Source organism: Periplaneta americana, chromosome 15 (genome assembly GCF_040183065.1).
Source record: "Periplaneta americana isolate PAMFEO1 chromosome 15, P.americana_PAMFEO1_priV1, whole genome shotgun sequence".
Taxonomy (NCBI): Eukaryota; Metazoa; Arthropoda; class Insecta; order Blattodea; family Blattidae; genus Periplaneta; species Periplaneta americana.
In genome coordinates, this window is record NC_091131.1 from 126,999,910 (window position 1) to 127,015,686 (window position 15,777).

General features: G+C 35.3%; 1 protein-coding gene across 7 annotated transcripts in view; it reads right to left on the minus strand.

Moving 5' to 3' along the window:
- LOC138715323 (serine-rich adhesin for platelets-like) overlaps nucleotides 1-15,777 on the minus strand; it is a 1,148,033-nt gene that overhangs the window by 66,007 nt on the left and 1,066,249 nt on the right. For all 7 annotated transcript variants that reach the window (XM_069848108.1, XM_069848110.1, XM_069848109.1 and 4 more), the window contains one exon: nucleotides 2,944-3,115. In XM_069848108.1, the coding sequence (XP_069704209.1) occupies nucleotides 2,944-3,115 (172 nt within the window). The remainder of the gene's footprint in view (nucleotides 1-2,943; nucleotides 3,116-15,777) is intronic.

The window sequence follows — 15,777 nt, forward strand, 5'->3', positions numbered from 1 at the left end:
ATAGCTTAACAAAAATATGCTTGTAAATTGAATTAATCTGTTTACTATGTAGTGTATAATTATTTTTGTATAGCTTGGCTGATGAATTGTATGTGCCTTAAATTGAATAGTAATCTGTATAGCTTAACTGATGAATTGTTTATGCTTGTAATTTGAAGTAATTTGCATGATATACGAGTATATTATCAATTTTTGTATATCTCAACTGATCGAATTGTTTATGCTTTCAAACTGAATTAACTTACTTGTTATGTATTATATTTTATAGCTTAACTGATGAATAATTGCTTAGGTTTGTAAATTTAATCACCTGAGTGCTATGTACTGTATATTTTTTGTAGTGCCACCAATGTAGCTCAGTCAGCAGACTCACTAGCCTGCTGATCTGGAACTGCACTCGGGCTTGGGTTAGATCCCCGTTTGGTCTGATTACCTGGTTGGGTTTTTTTCCGAGGTTTTCTCCAACCATAGGGTGAATGCCAGGTGATTATGGCGAATCCTCGGCCTCACTTCACTTCATCTCGCCAAGAAATTGTAATTTTGTAAAATTTTGACTTGTTCCAGATCTTAAAGCCTCAATGCTAATGTAAGATCTATGAAATATAATAAATGCAATGAAACGAGAATTCAGACAGAATCTCAATCAAAACAGGCTTAACATGAAGTAATGAAGTACGACGAGTAAAAGATAATTAGAGTGACAAACTATGAATCTCATAAAGTAAAGTGAATTTATCAACAGAGGCTATGTACTGTAATCGCTATGACGAAGTCCAACAATTTTCTAAGGTTTTACATAAAAGGTAGCAGTAATGTTGCAATATGTCAGTGTTACTTTCACTTCCTGGTTTATAGTTTTACAGACAGTTTTAAGATATGGAAGATGATGCACTCCACCATAATAGGACAGTGGGTGAATTGTGATCCAGTTTTAGTCATTTAAATATTTGAACTCCAAAGGTGAATGGTATTGTAAATATTGAACTGCACTGAAAAATGCTTAAAATGGACTAATGGGTTTAAGCTTGAAAGGGCACTTCCATCTTGTCAAACTCATTATATCAGTAACGAAAATGTTTAATGTAGCTTAGTAAATATGTAATTTCATAAAAGAACAGAGATTTTGTGATGCGTGTCAAATTTCTTCAAAAGCAGACATAATCTCTTTCAGTCACAGTATTTAATAAAAATAAACTTAATCTACATGTTCACTTTGCTTAACATTTTTACAATAGTGTATATTAAGGGATGCTTAATTGCAGACAATGACTGATGCTGGAGCTACTCATGGTATGGTGCATGCAAATTCTATTATTCCACATTCAACATCCATATCACGAAATGTCAAGGATGGAGCAAACAAAATTCGTGCTGAAGTTATTCAAAAATTAAAAGCAATGGAAAATCGTCATTTGGTTTTGAAATTAATAACTTTTGTTCAATCTTATCTAGAATTTCCTGCTTGGTTTCTTTACTGTATTTACTTCTGTCCTATGCCATTACGAATATAATACTGTTAAAAAATATTATAACTGTTCCGTTCAATTAGAGGATAAACACGAACATATTTTTTACCCTTTTTCAGTGCTGCTTATACTTTATATAGGTGATAAGGCATCAGACAGTTTAATAATTTCCAGAGTGCATAATGTAAATATTGATCGAAGACAGTTTTCAGACTATGATACCCTTGATATGACAGGGACGACCAGTCATCTGTGATGCTTTGGTTGGGTATTTTGTTTTCAGCGGAATCAGAACATGTGGCAGCCAGCTTGCAGAACGAGTGGCTGATCACACATATTATCATGACTCTTGGTTGGTCGTTCTTAATGAAATGAGTTCTAATATATAGTAAAGTCATTGGCTATAAATAGGGAGCGGATGTTGATGACCTAAAAATCTACTTAAAATGCTCATTAAAATGCCCTTAAACTAATGGAAAAATGACAAAATTAAAATAAAATGACATTTAAATATTATTCACCGTACTCGCACCACAACTTTTTAAAAATTAGTTTCAATGACTGCCCTGCAAATATCGGAGATAGGAGGCAACTTCCTGGAATTTGGCTAAGATAAAGAAAAAAAACATGCAACAAAATTAAGGTTTTAAGGGAAAAATATAGATTTTAATGAGGGTTACAATGTGTTTCAATCAAGGGTAGTCCATGTTACTAGCTTCATTCTCTGTCTCCTCCTCCTTCCGCGCTTCACTTTTGTTACCAGATCTTACAGGTAAGGGAGTGTGAATGACAAAACAAATTGTGGGCGAATTGTGCATTCTTGCAATCTTTGTGTTAAAATACTATCTACTATAATAGACATCCCTTCCGAACCATTTGAGGACACAATGTCCTGTCCAGGACATAGTGAAAGTTTTCTCCCCTTCCAAACATAAATTCTAAAAACACCCTTGTACCGACAAAAAAACAGTAGCATTCAAAGTCCTCACTTCAACTAAAGTGCTGTCAAGCATTTTATATTACTTCCGTTGTGTGAAGTGAAGCCTTCAGTGGAACGAAGGATGGGCTTTAGAGTCTGTTCCAAACTATTATAAAACTCAAACTTCACTGTTATTCATTTATTCAGTAGGTAGTTACTACCAACCTATTTGGTTAGAAAATGATTTAACAGACCTATCAGTAAAGAAGAAAGTAAAATGCATTCCAAATGATCTAAAAGTTCTTCAAAGTAAAAAATGATAAAAAAATCCCGAAAAAACATAAAAATGACCTATTAGTTCAAAAACTTCAAAAAATGCAAAAAGTGCAATATAAGAAATTATTTTTTTTACATTGATATTAACAAAGAAAGGATTTCTATATTAATAGGCATCATCCTAATGTGAAAAATAAGAAGATGGCTTTTCATCAACATCCGCCCCCTAGCTATAAGAGTGTGAGTAACTTATTTTCTGTAACTAACTAAGAGAAGACCCACTCTGCAAGACCATCCCAGATTGCCAGGGCTGTCCTCAACAACACCTCATTGCCTTCCAGGAAAATGAGGTCCCATACTCGAAGAACTGTTGGTTGTGGCAGGCAGTTGGAGAAGAGTGTAAGGAACCATTGCATTGTGAACACATTCGTCAGTGGCGGCTCGTAGCTTGTCCCTGAAATAAATTAAAGTTTGATACAATTTTATTGGTATAAAAATGTGTTTGTCGTGATACATTAATGAAAGACACTGGAGTTGAATCATAGCATGTGAAAGAAGCATCGAAATCAATTTTCTCTGAGTAGTCTAGCTTCCTCTGTCTTTCTTACTCTTTGCTCTAATTATGGTATATAATTTATCATAATATAATCTGAAACCAGCCTCTGTAGTTATAAGGGATATTAAATGAACAACTCTCATTACACTGACAGCTGCACTACCAATTATTTGAGTATTTAAGTGCAGTACGATTGTCGCTGTCATTGCAAAACCTCGTAACAACAGAAAAAATTTTTCAGCAAGAGCAAAATATCCTATATTTATGGAGCGTTTAAGTAGACGCTTTCATAAAATTTAACTATGAAAACCTAGCATTGACCATTCACCAGATTTTATGTTACCGGTAACAGAATAAAGACCAAAAACTCGTACATCCAAACATTCAGTAGATAGGTTTTGTATAAACATCAGGGTGCGAATTAAGATTTCTGATGAGAGGGGGATAGAATCCCAGATAGAGAATACCATACATAAAATTATTATTATCCTCATTTGATACGGCTCAATGCTTGGTCGCACTGAATTGCTTGTTTTGCAACTTGATCATAATAATAATTATATCCGTGAGCAGGCTTGAGAGATAAGATGTGTAAGTCCTAAGTTATTGATTGTTGTCAGCTTGCTGGTGATGATAATACAGTAGGTCTACATCAATATTATTTTCTTTTCTTACTTTATACTTTATAAAGTATATTCGTATTAAAACAATAGAATTACATTTTGTGAGTGGGGGATAGAAGTCATCCCTGGCAGGGATGTTAATATGAATTTATGAGAGGGGGAAAACTTTTCAACAGGGGGAAAATCCCCCCATCCCTCCCGTTAATTCTCACCCTGATTAACATTCCATTATATTATCATTCCAATGGATGTGGTTTTGTATTTTGTCATTTGCGAAAAATCTATTGTTCATTATTAAGTTATATAAGCATTCATAAACCGCATTTTGTAACCCTTAACCCAAAAACCTCGATTTCAGTGGTCATTGAATTTATGAGGTTTTGGAATAACAGCAAAGGTATCTTTTGTTTCTATTTATTGGTTGAAGTATTTTATTGAGTTTCCAACATTATGATATTGTCATTTATCGTAAAATTAAAATCACAGGCTAGCCTTCCATCTATAGAGTGGTCAGATAATCTTTCAGCTGCTGACACAGCAACTTGAAGGTCACATTATTGAATACACTTGACCGCTTTGTGCGATCAGTTGAGATCGGTGCTGCTATCGCATGGTTTGTTCCACAAGGAGTAGACATTACTATCAAAGAGAATACGGATTATTTTCAACAAGATTTCGCCACAACCCACACTGCTGACGATTCTTTCAACGATACAAGGGAGGTTTTACTATAAATGTCATAATCACGATATACGTACTAGGAGTGCGAAACGTGGGGACAATAGAGGAAAAAACTGTTTATAATCTCAGAAAGTGGTGTATTAGTGGATTCAAATAATAGCTGGTGTAAGTTATGTAATGGATAATTCAAATTGAACTGCGACATTTTTTTCAGGGTTATTGAATAATAGTTTTGTTCAAATAGGGTTATAAATAAAGTGTAACAAATGTGCTAGGCTGCGAGCGCGAATGTGTAGTATAAGAAGTGTTTAGTCAGTGTATTTAATAATAGGGTGAATTTTTAGGGAAATAGTCAACGAGGATTAGGGTTCTATATTAAATACGTAAGGTTAAATGTATTATGTTATTTACAAGACGGCAGTATTTAGTTAGTTACGAGAAAAGGGGAATGGAGTTGAATGTAGGAATAGGACAAGAAATGAATATTAAGTGAAAGTGAAAGGAACATGAACAGGCTTCAAGGGTCACATCACGGCTTTGTTAAAATTGTAAATAGTGTAAGTAAGGAAATGCTGGCCCGAATACAGAAATGTGAAGGGCCAGCAGGACCGAGTATATTGAGAAATATACCATATACCATATACCTATACCATATTCACGATATAAGAGAGGATTTTAATAACAGAATTATTTCCAAAAGTTTATAGCCTGCACATTCGCCAGACCTTACCGTGTGCGGCTATTATTTGTGGGGAACCCTGAAAAACCAAATTTATAGAAGTAATCAACACATCATCGATGAACTGAAAGACAACACAAGAACAGAAATTACCAGAATTACTGAACAAGAACTTTTGCATGTTAATGAAAATTTCATCACAAAATGCCAGGCATGTGTGCATCAAGATGGTCACCACTTTAAGTGACTCTTATAACACAGGTTAGTTCTCATTACCAGTGTACAAATTGGAAATAAATTACTATCGGTATGCACAGACTTGTGTTACAACTATTTTGGAGATTTTTAAAATAAGAAATTGCTCACATGCGCAAACTACATAATGTAGGCCTACTATAATATTATTTATGCTGAATCAAACTTCTATTTACATGTAAAATTGAATGAAGATTTCAAATATGTAAAATTTAATATAGAGTGCCATTTAAAGAAGTTATTTTTTGCCACATCCTGTACATGAATCGATACTTTTGTGAGACCACAACCAGATGTAGAGACTAGAATTCCATGCAAATGTATGTTTTTATGGGAACATAGGACATAGCTCAAACTTAGTAGGCCTACTTATCCATTTCATTACTTTCCAGTTCCAAATATGTGTACTTTTTCTGTGCATATTTGCATGTTTTGGCCTTTTTTGGGGATAAAAACATGCATAATGTATATTTAAGCAATTTTTAGCTTAATCATGCCTATAATATACATTATATTCATGCATGTTTTAATGGTTTTGAGTGGACATCTCAATTTCTCGATTTTTATGTCCCTTACTTTAGCTTAAGGAATCAGGGTTGGAGAAGGAAAAGAAAAGAAAAAACTAATAAAAGAAAACGGTTCTTTCAAGTTTGCACCCATAACTTCTTGTGATGTAGAGAGGTCATTCTCTGCCTACAAAAACATACCGACTGACAAACTCAAGAAATCAATTTAGAAATGTTGTCAGTTATTAACTGTGCAAAAAAAGTGAAGTGAAATGAAATAAGAAATTTGGAACAAAAATGAAAGTGCATATTTTAATGTATTTTTTGCTTGATCGTGCAAGTTTCATAGTTTGATAGCGCATGAATGCATGCATATTTTGGGATTTTACAGTGCATAAAATTCTCGTCTCTAGCCATAAGTTTTAGTTAGATGTAGTCAACAACTTTTGTTTTTGGTATTTTTTTTTATAAAATTAATATATAAAGAGTTATTAGCAATATTCCATACTTAATTAACACAATGTATAAGATATCATACACCACTGCAAGAATGTCTATGAGAATGTACAGAGTATGACTACACTATTGGTTAATCAATCCAAATGATGTATCTTGAACACGCAAATCACTGCGGAAATAACAGAATTGGTGTTATTGTAGAAAGAGTAAGTTTGTAGATGAAAAATAAAAGTTTTTTTTTTCCCCCTCAAAATAGACTAATGTTTTATATGTGTTTCTGCTTTGGAAGATCGGGACTTTACTTGAGGACAAAATATTATTTAGGCCTAACTGTCCAATTTTGTTAACATAATAATAAAGTAGTTATTCTATGCCGGTAATAATATAGTAAAACTAAACGACCATTTTGTAGAATGCGAGATTATCACTTATTAGCTATAGGTTTGCCGTTTGAAACTATTAGGACCTACATAACGTTTTGAACAATTAGGCTATTTACGCTTGAATTAAGAGAAATTACACGGATACCTTCCTTTCCCTCTTACTCCAAAATTCCAACCTTGTGAACACAAAATAAATGGATAAATTTCAGAACAAGGATACTTTCCTTTCCCTCTTACTCCAAAATTCCAATCTTGTGCACACAAAATAAATGATGATGCGAATTCGACATACACAGACGAATTCCTTTTTTTGTTATTTAAAAAAAATTGTTAGCGAGGTATCCGTATAATGAAATTTTCCCAAATAAATTATTGGCACTGAAATGTGTCTTTTCGTAAGCAAGATGATGAACATTCGACAAACACATATAAATCTGCTCTTTTTAGTAGCCTATTTCAAGATAATTGTCAGTGAAGTATCCGTATACTGAAATTTTCCCAATTATTATCAATATGAAATAATCACTGTATAAATTACGTTACAAATTATGTGAAATTATGTAAACACGTATAACTCATGTTGAATTGTAAGGTTAAATCCAACCAGGTAGCCTGCTTTTCTCTTAGAGAACTTCCGTCAGTACTTTTATTCTCTAATATGGATGCAGAATTGCTGACGAGTTCTAAAAGAATTCCGACTTCGAACCGTGAGAAGTTCGGTGCTCTTTTCTTTTTTTCTTCCATGATTATTGAAACTTGTTATTTGAAAACTGCGAGGATGTTTGAAACAGTCCGACAAACAAAAACGAAGCGATAATTAACAGAGTGCGTTCGCTTGCTGTTTTATACGCGGTAACCTAGCGCTCAGATGATCGAGGGAAAATGTCGGTGCACCGATACTGGTGACAGACTACAGTAGTAATCGCGATTAGCACTTATCGCGATCAGGCCCGATCGCGATTACCGAAAATGTGGTGACACACTACATCCCGTCTGGTCAACAGCTGAATTACCATAGAGGAAAGAATTTTCTCTATGTACATACGTATATGTTTGTTTCCCTCCTGGACAACACCTAAAGTTCATACTTTCTTTTGATGTTTGTTCATTGTTTTTTTTTCCCCCCTTTTTTTTTGTTGTTTCTTGCAGCTTGATATGGGAATTTATTTGTTAAAATTGTTATATGCTTCACAATGTAAACTGATACAATTTATATCATTACTATTTATATTATTTTGAAAAGACATTTTATAACATATAAAATTTATATCATGCCAAAATTTATATTATTTTGTAATAAAACATTTTTAAAATCAATCTTAACTCAACGATAGCGTCGTAATGGACACTGAAGTTGAAAATCTGAAAAATAAACCAGTTCCAGTTTGTAATCCATCATTTATTGAAATGAAACATCTTTCAGCAGCCTTCTATTGCTCTCTCTCTCTCTCTCTCTCTATATATATATATATATATATATATATATATATATATATATATATATATATATGAAATATGAATAATTCGTCTGTCATTTGTCAATATATTTCTTTTTACTTTTCTCACATCTGCATTAAATTTCTCCACTACGTCTAATAGTAGCCAAATTCATTTTCTAGCCATTCATTTTCGTTTCTCTTTCATATAATACAATGGAAGGGATAACAAAATTTCACAGCAGAAGCTATCACGACTTCCTAAATAATATAATTCAAGGTGATTCGAAACCAAAGTCTACTAAAATGTTACTTTCGTCCACTGGGCCGTGCCTCAGCGCGATTATCTTGTTCTGGAAACAGGATTTAGCTCCTGATCGTGATCGGGACCAACGAGCACAGAATACAATAGAGTAGACACTAGCATCTTAATACCATTGGACGGAGTGAAGCCGGTTTGATGGACCTGACGCCATCTTGTTGCTACCAAAACATTGCAAAATAGCTATTACGTTATAGAAGATCTTATGATAATAAGAATTCCATATGTCCCTAATTTCTTGTAGGACTCACAATTTCTTGTTTGTTTCGTAATACAGAATCGCTATGCACGTATTTTTTAGCAAAAATTACGAAACTGTCATCGATAAATCACATATATACAGGTTATTTAAATTGGCAGCTCTTCAAATTGCAGTATGGTATTTAATAGATAATCTGGAAGGTTAAACAAACAATAATGATAAAAAAGGAAAATAACAGTTTGACCTTATTTTGCTACTAGTCCAATAAAAATGCTACCCTATAATAATTACTTTTATAGGTTGATCCATTTGCTTCGATTTAATAATGAAACTTGCTTCTTAACGCAAATTATCATTCTCTTCCTTTTGCCAGTATTTCGTATAGATGTCCCGATTTTGTTTAGAGAAAAAATGGAATGCTCTTAACCATATAATATTTGATAGGCTCTTCGTTTATAGTATATAATTAGATTATAACGGCGAACAAAAGTGAAGTTTTATTACCAAGTGGGTCAAGTCAGTTCACGACCGAGTTAATGAAGCTACTAAGTATGTAAAGCATAAGTCTGATTTCGTGATTATAAAAATTAATTACAATAATATTAATACACTATTTCTTTTTCTTCATCAAACGAATACGTGCATTCGGTTTAAGAGAAACCTCGGTACACCCGTTTTCTATAGTACTCGACACAAACTTCCAACATGGGTTGTTAGGTTAGCTTCGCTCGTAAATGCTAAGTCTGCAAAGCATGTCTGATTTCGTGATTATAAAAATTAATTACAATAATATTAATACACTCTTTCTTTTTCATCAAACGAATACGTGCATTCGGTTGAAGAGAAACCTCGTTACACCCATTTTCTATAGCACGCGACACAAACTTCCAACTTGCGTTGTTAGGTTAGCTTCGCTCGTAAATGCTAAGTTTACAAAGCGTGTCTGATTTAGTAATTATAAAAATTAATTACAATAATATCAATACAGTAATCCTTTCTCTTAATCAAACAAATACGTGAACAATACGAATCAAACCGACTAACTTAGGCTAAATCATTCATTACCGTATCTAGCCTACCAGAAATAAGTACATTTCACACATGCATATTTACCCGTGAAAAGTTATTCCAGGAATTTTTTTTGAAAACCTGTTTGTGCAGCCATACGCAGAACATGTAGGCATATTGAAATTAGTTAATTTATTAATTAAAACAACGATGCAACATCACAATCAACTGCCCATGTGCTAACCGGGAGCCCAATGTTTTGGTAGCATCATAATGGCGACTGTCCACAAAAGCGGCTTCACCTCCAAGCTGTTTATATCTACTCTATGCATTCTGTGCTCGTTGATCGGGACGGTGACACACTACAAACCCGATCGCGATTAGGTCGATAATCGCGATTAGTGACTGTAGTCTGTCAGCAGTATAACTTGATCCACGGCCGACTTGATGTGCTCGCTTCGCTTCTCCTTTACCGGCCTTGACAATTCATTTTGATCCCTGTGTTAAAGCTGTAACACGGCCGACTTGATGTGCTCGCTTCGCTTCTCCTTTACCGGCCTTGACAATTCATTTTGATCCCTGTGTTAAAGCTGGAATCGAGAAAATTTGAAATTCCCGCCAGATGGCACTGACTCCCAAGGTTCACTGAGGAATGTGTGTATGGTTTCTTGTACGATTATAATTAGTAATATTGCGCTTCTTTCTACTGGTATGTGAGTTTATTGTGATATGATTCAAAATGACGTATTGTTGTGTACTATGGTGTCCTTCGAATAGAAAAAAAGAGTGAAGGAGCAATATCATTCCACGAATTTCCGAGTGACAGGGAAAGATGATTATATTTCGTGACCATAATATTGTACGAAATGGAAATATAAAAATTGGAGTTGTATACTTCGAAGAGGTGGAAAAATTCAAATATTTTATTTTACTTTAGTAGGTTATTTTACGACGCTTTATCAACATCTTAGGCTATTTAGCGTCTGAATGAGATGAAGGTGATAATGCCGGTGAAGTGAGTCCAAGGTCCAACACCGAAAGTTACCCAGCATTTGCTCATATTGGGTTGAGGGAAAACCCGGAAAAAACCTCAACCAGGTAATTTGCCCCGACCGGGAATCGAACCCGGGCCACCTGGTTTCGCGGATAGACGCGCTAACCGTTACTCCACAGGTGTGGACAAAAATTCAAATATCTTGGAGCAACAGTAACAAATATAAATGACACTCGGGAGAAAATTAAACGCAGAATAAATATGGGAATGCCTCTTATTATTCGGTTGAGAAGCTTTTGTCATCTAGTCTGCTGTCAAAAAATCGGAAAGTTAGAATCTATAAAAACAGTTATATTACCGGTTGTTCTGTATGGTTGTGAAACTTGGACTCTCATTTTGAGAGAGGAACAGACATTACGGGTGTTTCAGAATAAGGTTCTTAGAAAAATATTTGGGGCTAAGAGCGATGAAATTAGAGGAGAATGGAGGAAGTTACATAACGCAGAACTGCACGCGTTGTATTCTTCACCTGACATAATTAGGAACATTAAATCCAGACGTTTGAGATGGACAGGGCATGTAGTATGTATGCGCGAATTCAGATATGCACATAGAGTGTTAGTTGGGAGGCCAGAGGAAATAAGACCTTTGGGGAGGCCGAGACGTAGATGGGAGGATAATATTAAAATGGATTTGAGGGCGGTGGGATATGATGATAGGGACTGGATTAATCTTGCACAGGATAGGGACCAATAGCGGGCTTATGTGAGGGCGGCAATGAACCTCCGTGTTCCTTAAAAGCCATAAGTAAGTAAGGGAAAGATGCGAAAATGGCTTAAAGTGATTTCACGCCTAGACTTTGTTTCTAAAGCAACTCTCCATCTTCAGTCGTTTGTAGTTTACATTTCAGGGAAGAAGATTATTCTAATAATGGGAAATTTAGACTAGTAAAACCAAATGCTGTGCCAACAATATTCCCTCATTAGCCTAGGTATATGTGACAGATAACAGAAGACCATGACGGACAGTTATTAAAACTGATCTCCCTCCACCCAAGAAACGCAAATCTTTTAGTAATATTGGTTTTTCACTGTTCGAACAAGATGTTCCGAGTGGCTCAGCATCAGTTAATGACATTCCCTTCTTGCCAGTTGAAAATGACCATAAAGCGACGCAAACAGGCAACTTTGTGGAGCTAAAAAGAAATAATTAACAGATTGCATGTGAAAATTACACAACTTAATCAGGTGTTACAAGAGAAGCAAGATGGGATAACAAAAAAAAACCGAAAAACTCCAATTGAAAGAGATCCGTTACATAAAGAACAAGAAAATGTATGGAAAGAGGCCGATGAAGGCAATATTCATGCAAAATTGATTCTAGATCAGCTGCTTAATCATCGAAAAAGAATACTAAACAAGAATATATTAGAAAATTTGTGTTCAGAAATTGAGCCCTTACTGTGTAGATGCCCTCTCTTGCAATGCCAATTTGTGATGAAGACGGCCAAAACGGACTTGCTAATATCATTACTGTGAAATTTGTCAGGCCTCTTCTAGATAACATTGCAGCAGCTTTAACTGAAAAGCTTGTTCCTTCGAAGAATGCGGCTTATAATCCACTGAGTCGCAAAATCTTGAAACTATGATTCTTGAATCTGCAATATCAAGTGGAATGTATCAGTGCAGCGAGTGAAATTATAAAACTCAGTATAAGTTATGGTAAATAATTACCCAAGTGATTACTTTGAAACATCGCAGTTTAGCCTAGGGGTGCTACTCAGCGAATGAACTACAAAATTACGCCTCTGTCATCATGTTACATAAACTGAACAGGTTACAATATGGTACCTTCCCTGCTTTTGAACTCACGCTTTTACCATAATTAACAGAACTAAACATAATAATACTTATTATTTTCTTATTTATTATTTATAAGTGTTATTACTACTCTTTAATCATTTATTTTAATTCATATTGAGTATTTCTTCTGTGGACACCAGAGCTTGGCAGACAGCGCCAAGTGGTGGAATTGAGAAATTATCCAATTTCAAGAAAATATTACTATTGTCAAGGCCGTATACAAAAAGAGCGAAGGGAACATCAAGTCGGCCGTGCTTGATCATTGTCAAGAATTAACCATGTTTCCGTGATTGCTGATAAACGGGCTAGATGATCGAGAATGGTGCACACGGCAATAAATAACAGTCAATTTTAAATTTTTACTACCGGTACCGGTATGCTTTTTGACATCTTATTTTACTTCCGGTATGCCATACTTGTCCAATTCGACCACTGCTCATTACGCAATAAATTTTAATTGTGTGCATGGTTTACATAATGTACATGAAAATGAGGGGAATGTTACGGAGCGAAAATCCTGAGAGCCAGGCGTCACGCTGCATCAGCTCCCGCGTTCCACCAGCCAAAATATAATCTGACCGCTTTGTATTTACAATGTTACAAAGATAGGTCTACAACCTTCAAACACTTTACTTTACTTTAAGGACATACTGTACGTGTGTATCTGTTACGAAATTGTGCTTTATTTCTGTATAAAATGTCATAAAGATAATACTACCAACTCTACATAATTGTGCGAACAAGTTTTCAGGGTTGCAGCCACAGAATTTTGCCAATTTTGTTGAAACTTTTACAGCTGTTGCGAACAGTGTTGCCACACAAATGTACCAATAATACTTCATATTGTTTGCACATATTTTAGTGTTTGACGTGATGAAAATCAATCATTTGTAACATCTGTTGACGTACAAAGCAAACAGAGTAGCCTACATGAGCTGATGATACAATTAATCTTTTTTTAATTTTTTCGTAGCGTAGCTTCAAACAGCAGGATTGCCAACATTGTTTATGAAAATAGTGCTATTGGTTATCATTGAAGTACCGTAGGCCTATGTAGGCGTTTTTATAACAGCTTTGTAACAAAAAATGATGTCAATATTTTAATACAAGTTAGGACAGGAAAATAAAAATTCGACATACGTACTTGAAACAAAAGAGTGCTTGTGGAATTTGCAAATGGCGATTGCCACAACAAAAAAAGATAAAAGGCAGTCGGCTTTAGCAGAAATTGCTAGTGCAGTGCATATGTCAGAAGAACGATGTTCAAAATGAATCAGGGACATTAGCGCCCGAGAAAAAAGCGCCCATTCAGAATGTTAAAATATGGACAAATGCGCCCTATCTACTGACCACAGGGAAAAATGTGCCCAGTCTGAATTATGTGACCTTTAAAATGGTGGTTATGGGAATATAACTTTTACAACTGAAACATGTAATGTCGACGTGGACATAAACAATAAAAATATATTGGCACTAATACCACCCGAAGAAGTAGAGGATGCTTGGCTATAAATTCAAAGTTCAACATCTACAGAAGAATAACTGACTAATTTCTACAACTACTCTGTAGATTAACGGCTCCAGAATCCAAATATCTCGATTAGACATTGAAACTGTTACGGCCTGAATCACAGGACCAATAACTCAGTCGAAGGGTGTAAGAATAAGCTGAGTTCTTCAGTTCGTGCGAATCCGAACTTTGATAAATTCCTGAACCACCTGCGACTGGAGGCTGAAGAAGTGGACTGAGATACGACCGTGAGGTTTTAGGATTGGATGGCACCAAAAGAAGGCGAATGTATATAGCCTACGTGTTGATAAAACCATTAAAAAATAATCGACACATACAGTCAGGATAAGGACATTCGAAAATATTTGAGAAACCTAGTTCACATACAAAAGCTGGGGTAGAAAATAATAATAATAATAATAAAGAAAAAAAAAAAAAATTTAGCCTGTATTATGACAAAGGACCAACGTAAATGGGCGATTTTGTCTTGATCTGGCTCGACACTGGGCGCTTTTTTTTTTTTCATCATTGGACGCATTTATCCCAGGCGTTTTTATCCTGATAGGGTTCAAAATTCGTAAATTGTACACTCTTTGGGACCAATAGGCCTACAATAAATGACAGTAAAAAATTAATAACTTTCCTAATACTCGCAAAAAGTTCTTGTATTATTATTCATCGTAGTTCTCGAAGGAGATTGTAACTTCACATTGTTATGTATTTTTATTCTTTTTTGAGACGGATTTTGCAGTTTAACGTTTTGTTCTTAGTTTTGTAATTGAAACAGGCAATAAGTAAGCTGTCGCTTGAGTTTCATAATCTGAAAGTTTAATGAGAACCTAACCACAAACCGCACTGATGAATTAACACAGAAATGAAAGTGAAACTGCGGCTGCGAAAGTAGCTCCTTGTTGTGAACAGACTCGCAATGTCCAGTCACAACTTTTGTAGCGTTCTGGTTGCGCAGCACGAAATGCATGCAACGCACTACTTCGGCTTGCTTGAGAACACAATACGCAACTTCTTTTTAGTTGCAGTTGAAAAGTTGAGCAGCAAAAGTAGTGACGTGCGATCGGACATTTAGGATAGTGGTGATCAGTGTTGGCAACTCCATCCGAGAAAACCCGTTATAGCTCAGACGGCTAAGGCGCTTGCCTGCGATTGAGTTGCATTCGGGCGTGTGTTCGATTCCCGCTTGGTCTGATTACCTGACTGGGTTTTTTCCAAGGTTTTCCCCAACCGTAAGGCTAATGTCAGATAATCTATGGGCATAACGAATCTCGCCAAATATCATCTCGCTATCACCAATCCCATTGATGCTAAATAACTCGTAATTGATACAGCGTCGTTAAATAACCAAATTAAAAAAAAAAACAAACAAAAGAAACCCGTTATAAACAGTGTAGAAGCACAGAAGCTGCTAAATTGATACATTATTACTTACTGGCTTTTAAGGAACCCGGAGGTTCATTGCAGCCCTCATAAGCCCGCCATTGGTTCCTATCCTGAGCAAGATTAATCCAGTCTCCATTATCATATCCTACCTCCCTCAAATCCATTTTAACATTATCTTCCCATCTACGCCTCGGCCTCCCCAAAGGTCTTTTTCCCTCCAGCCTCCCAACTAACACACTACATGC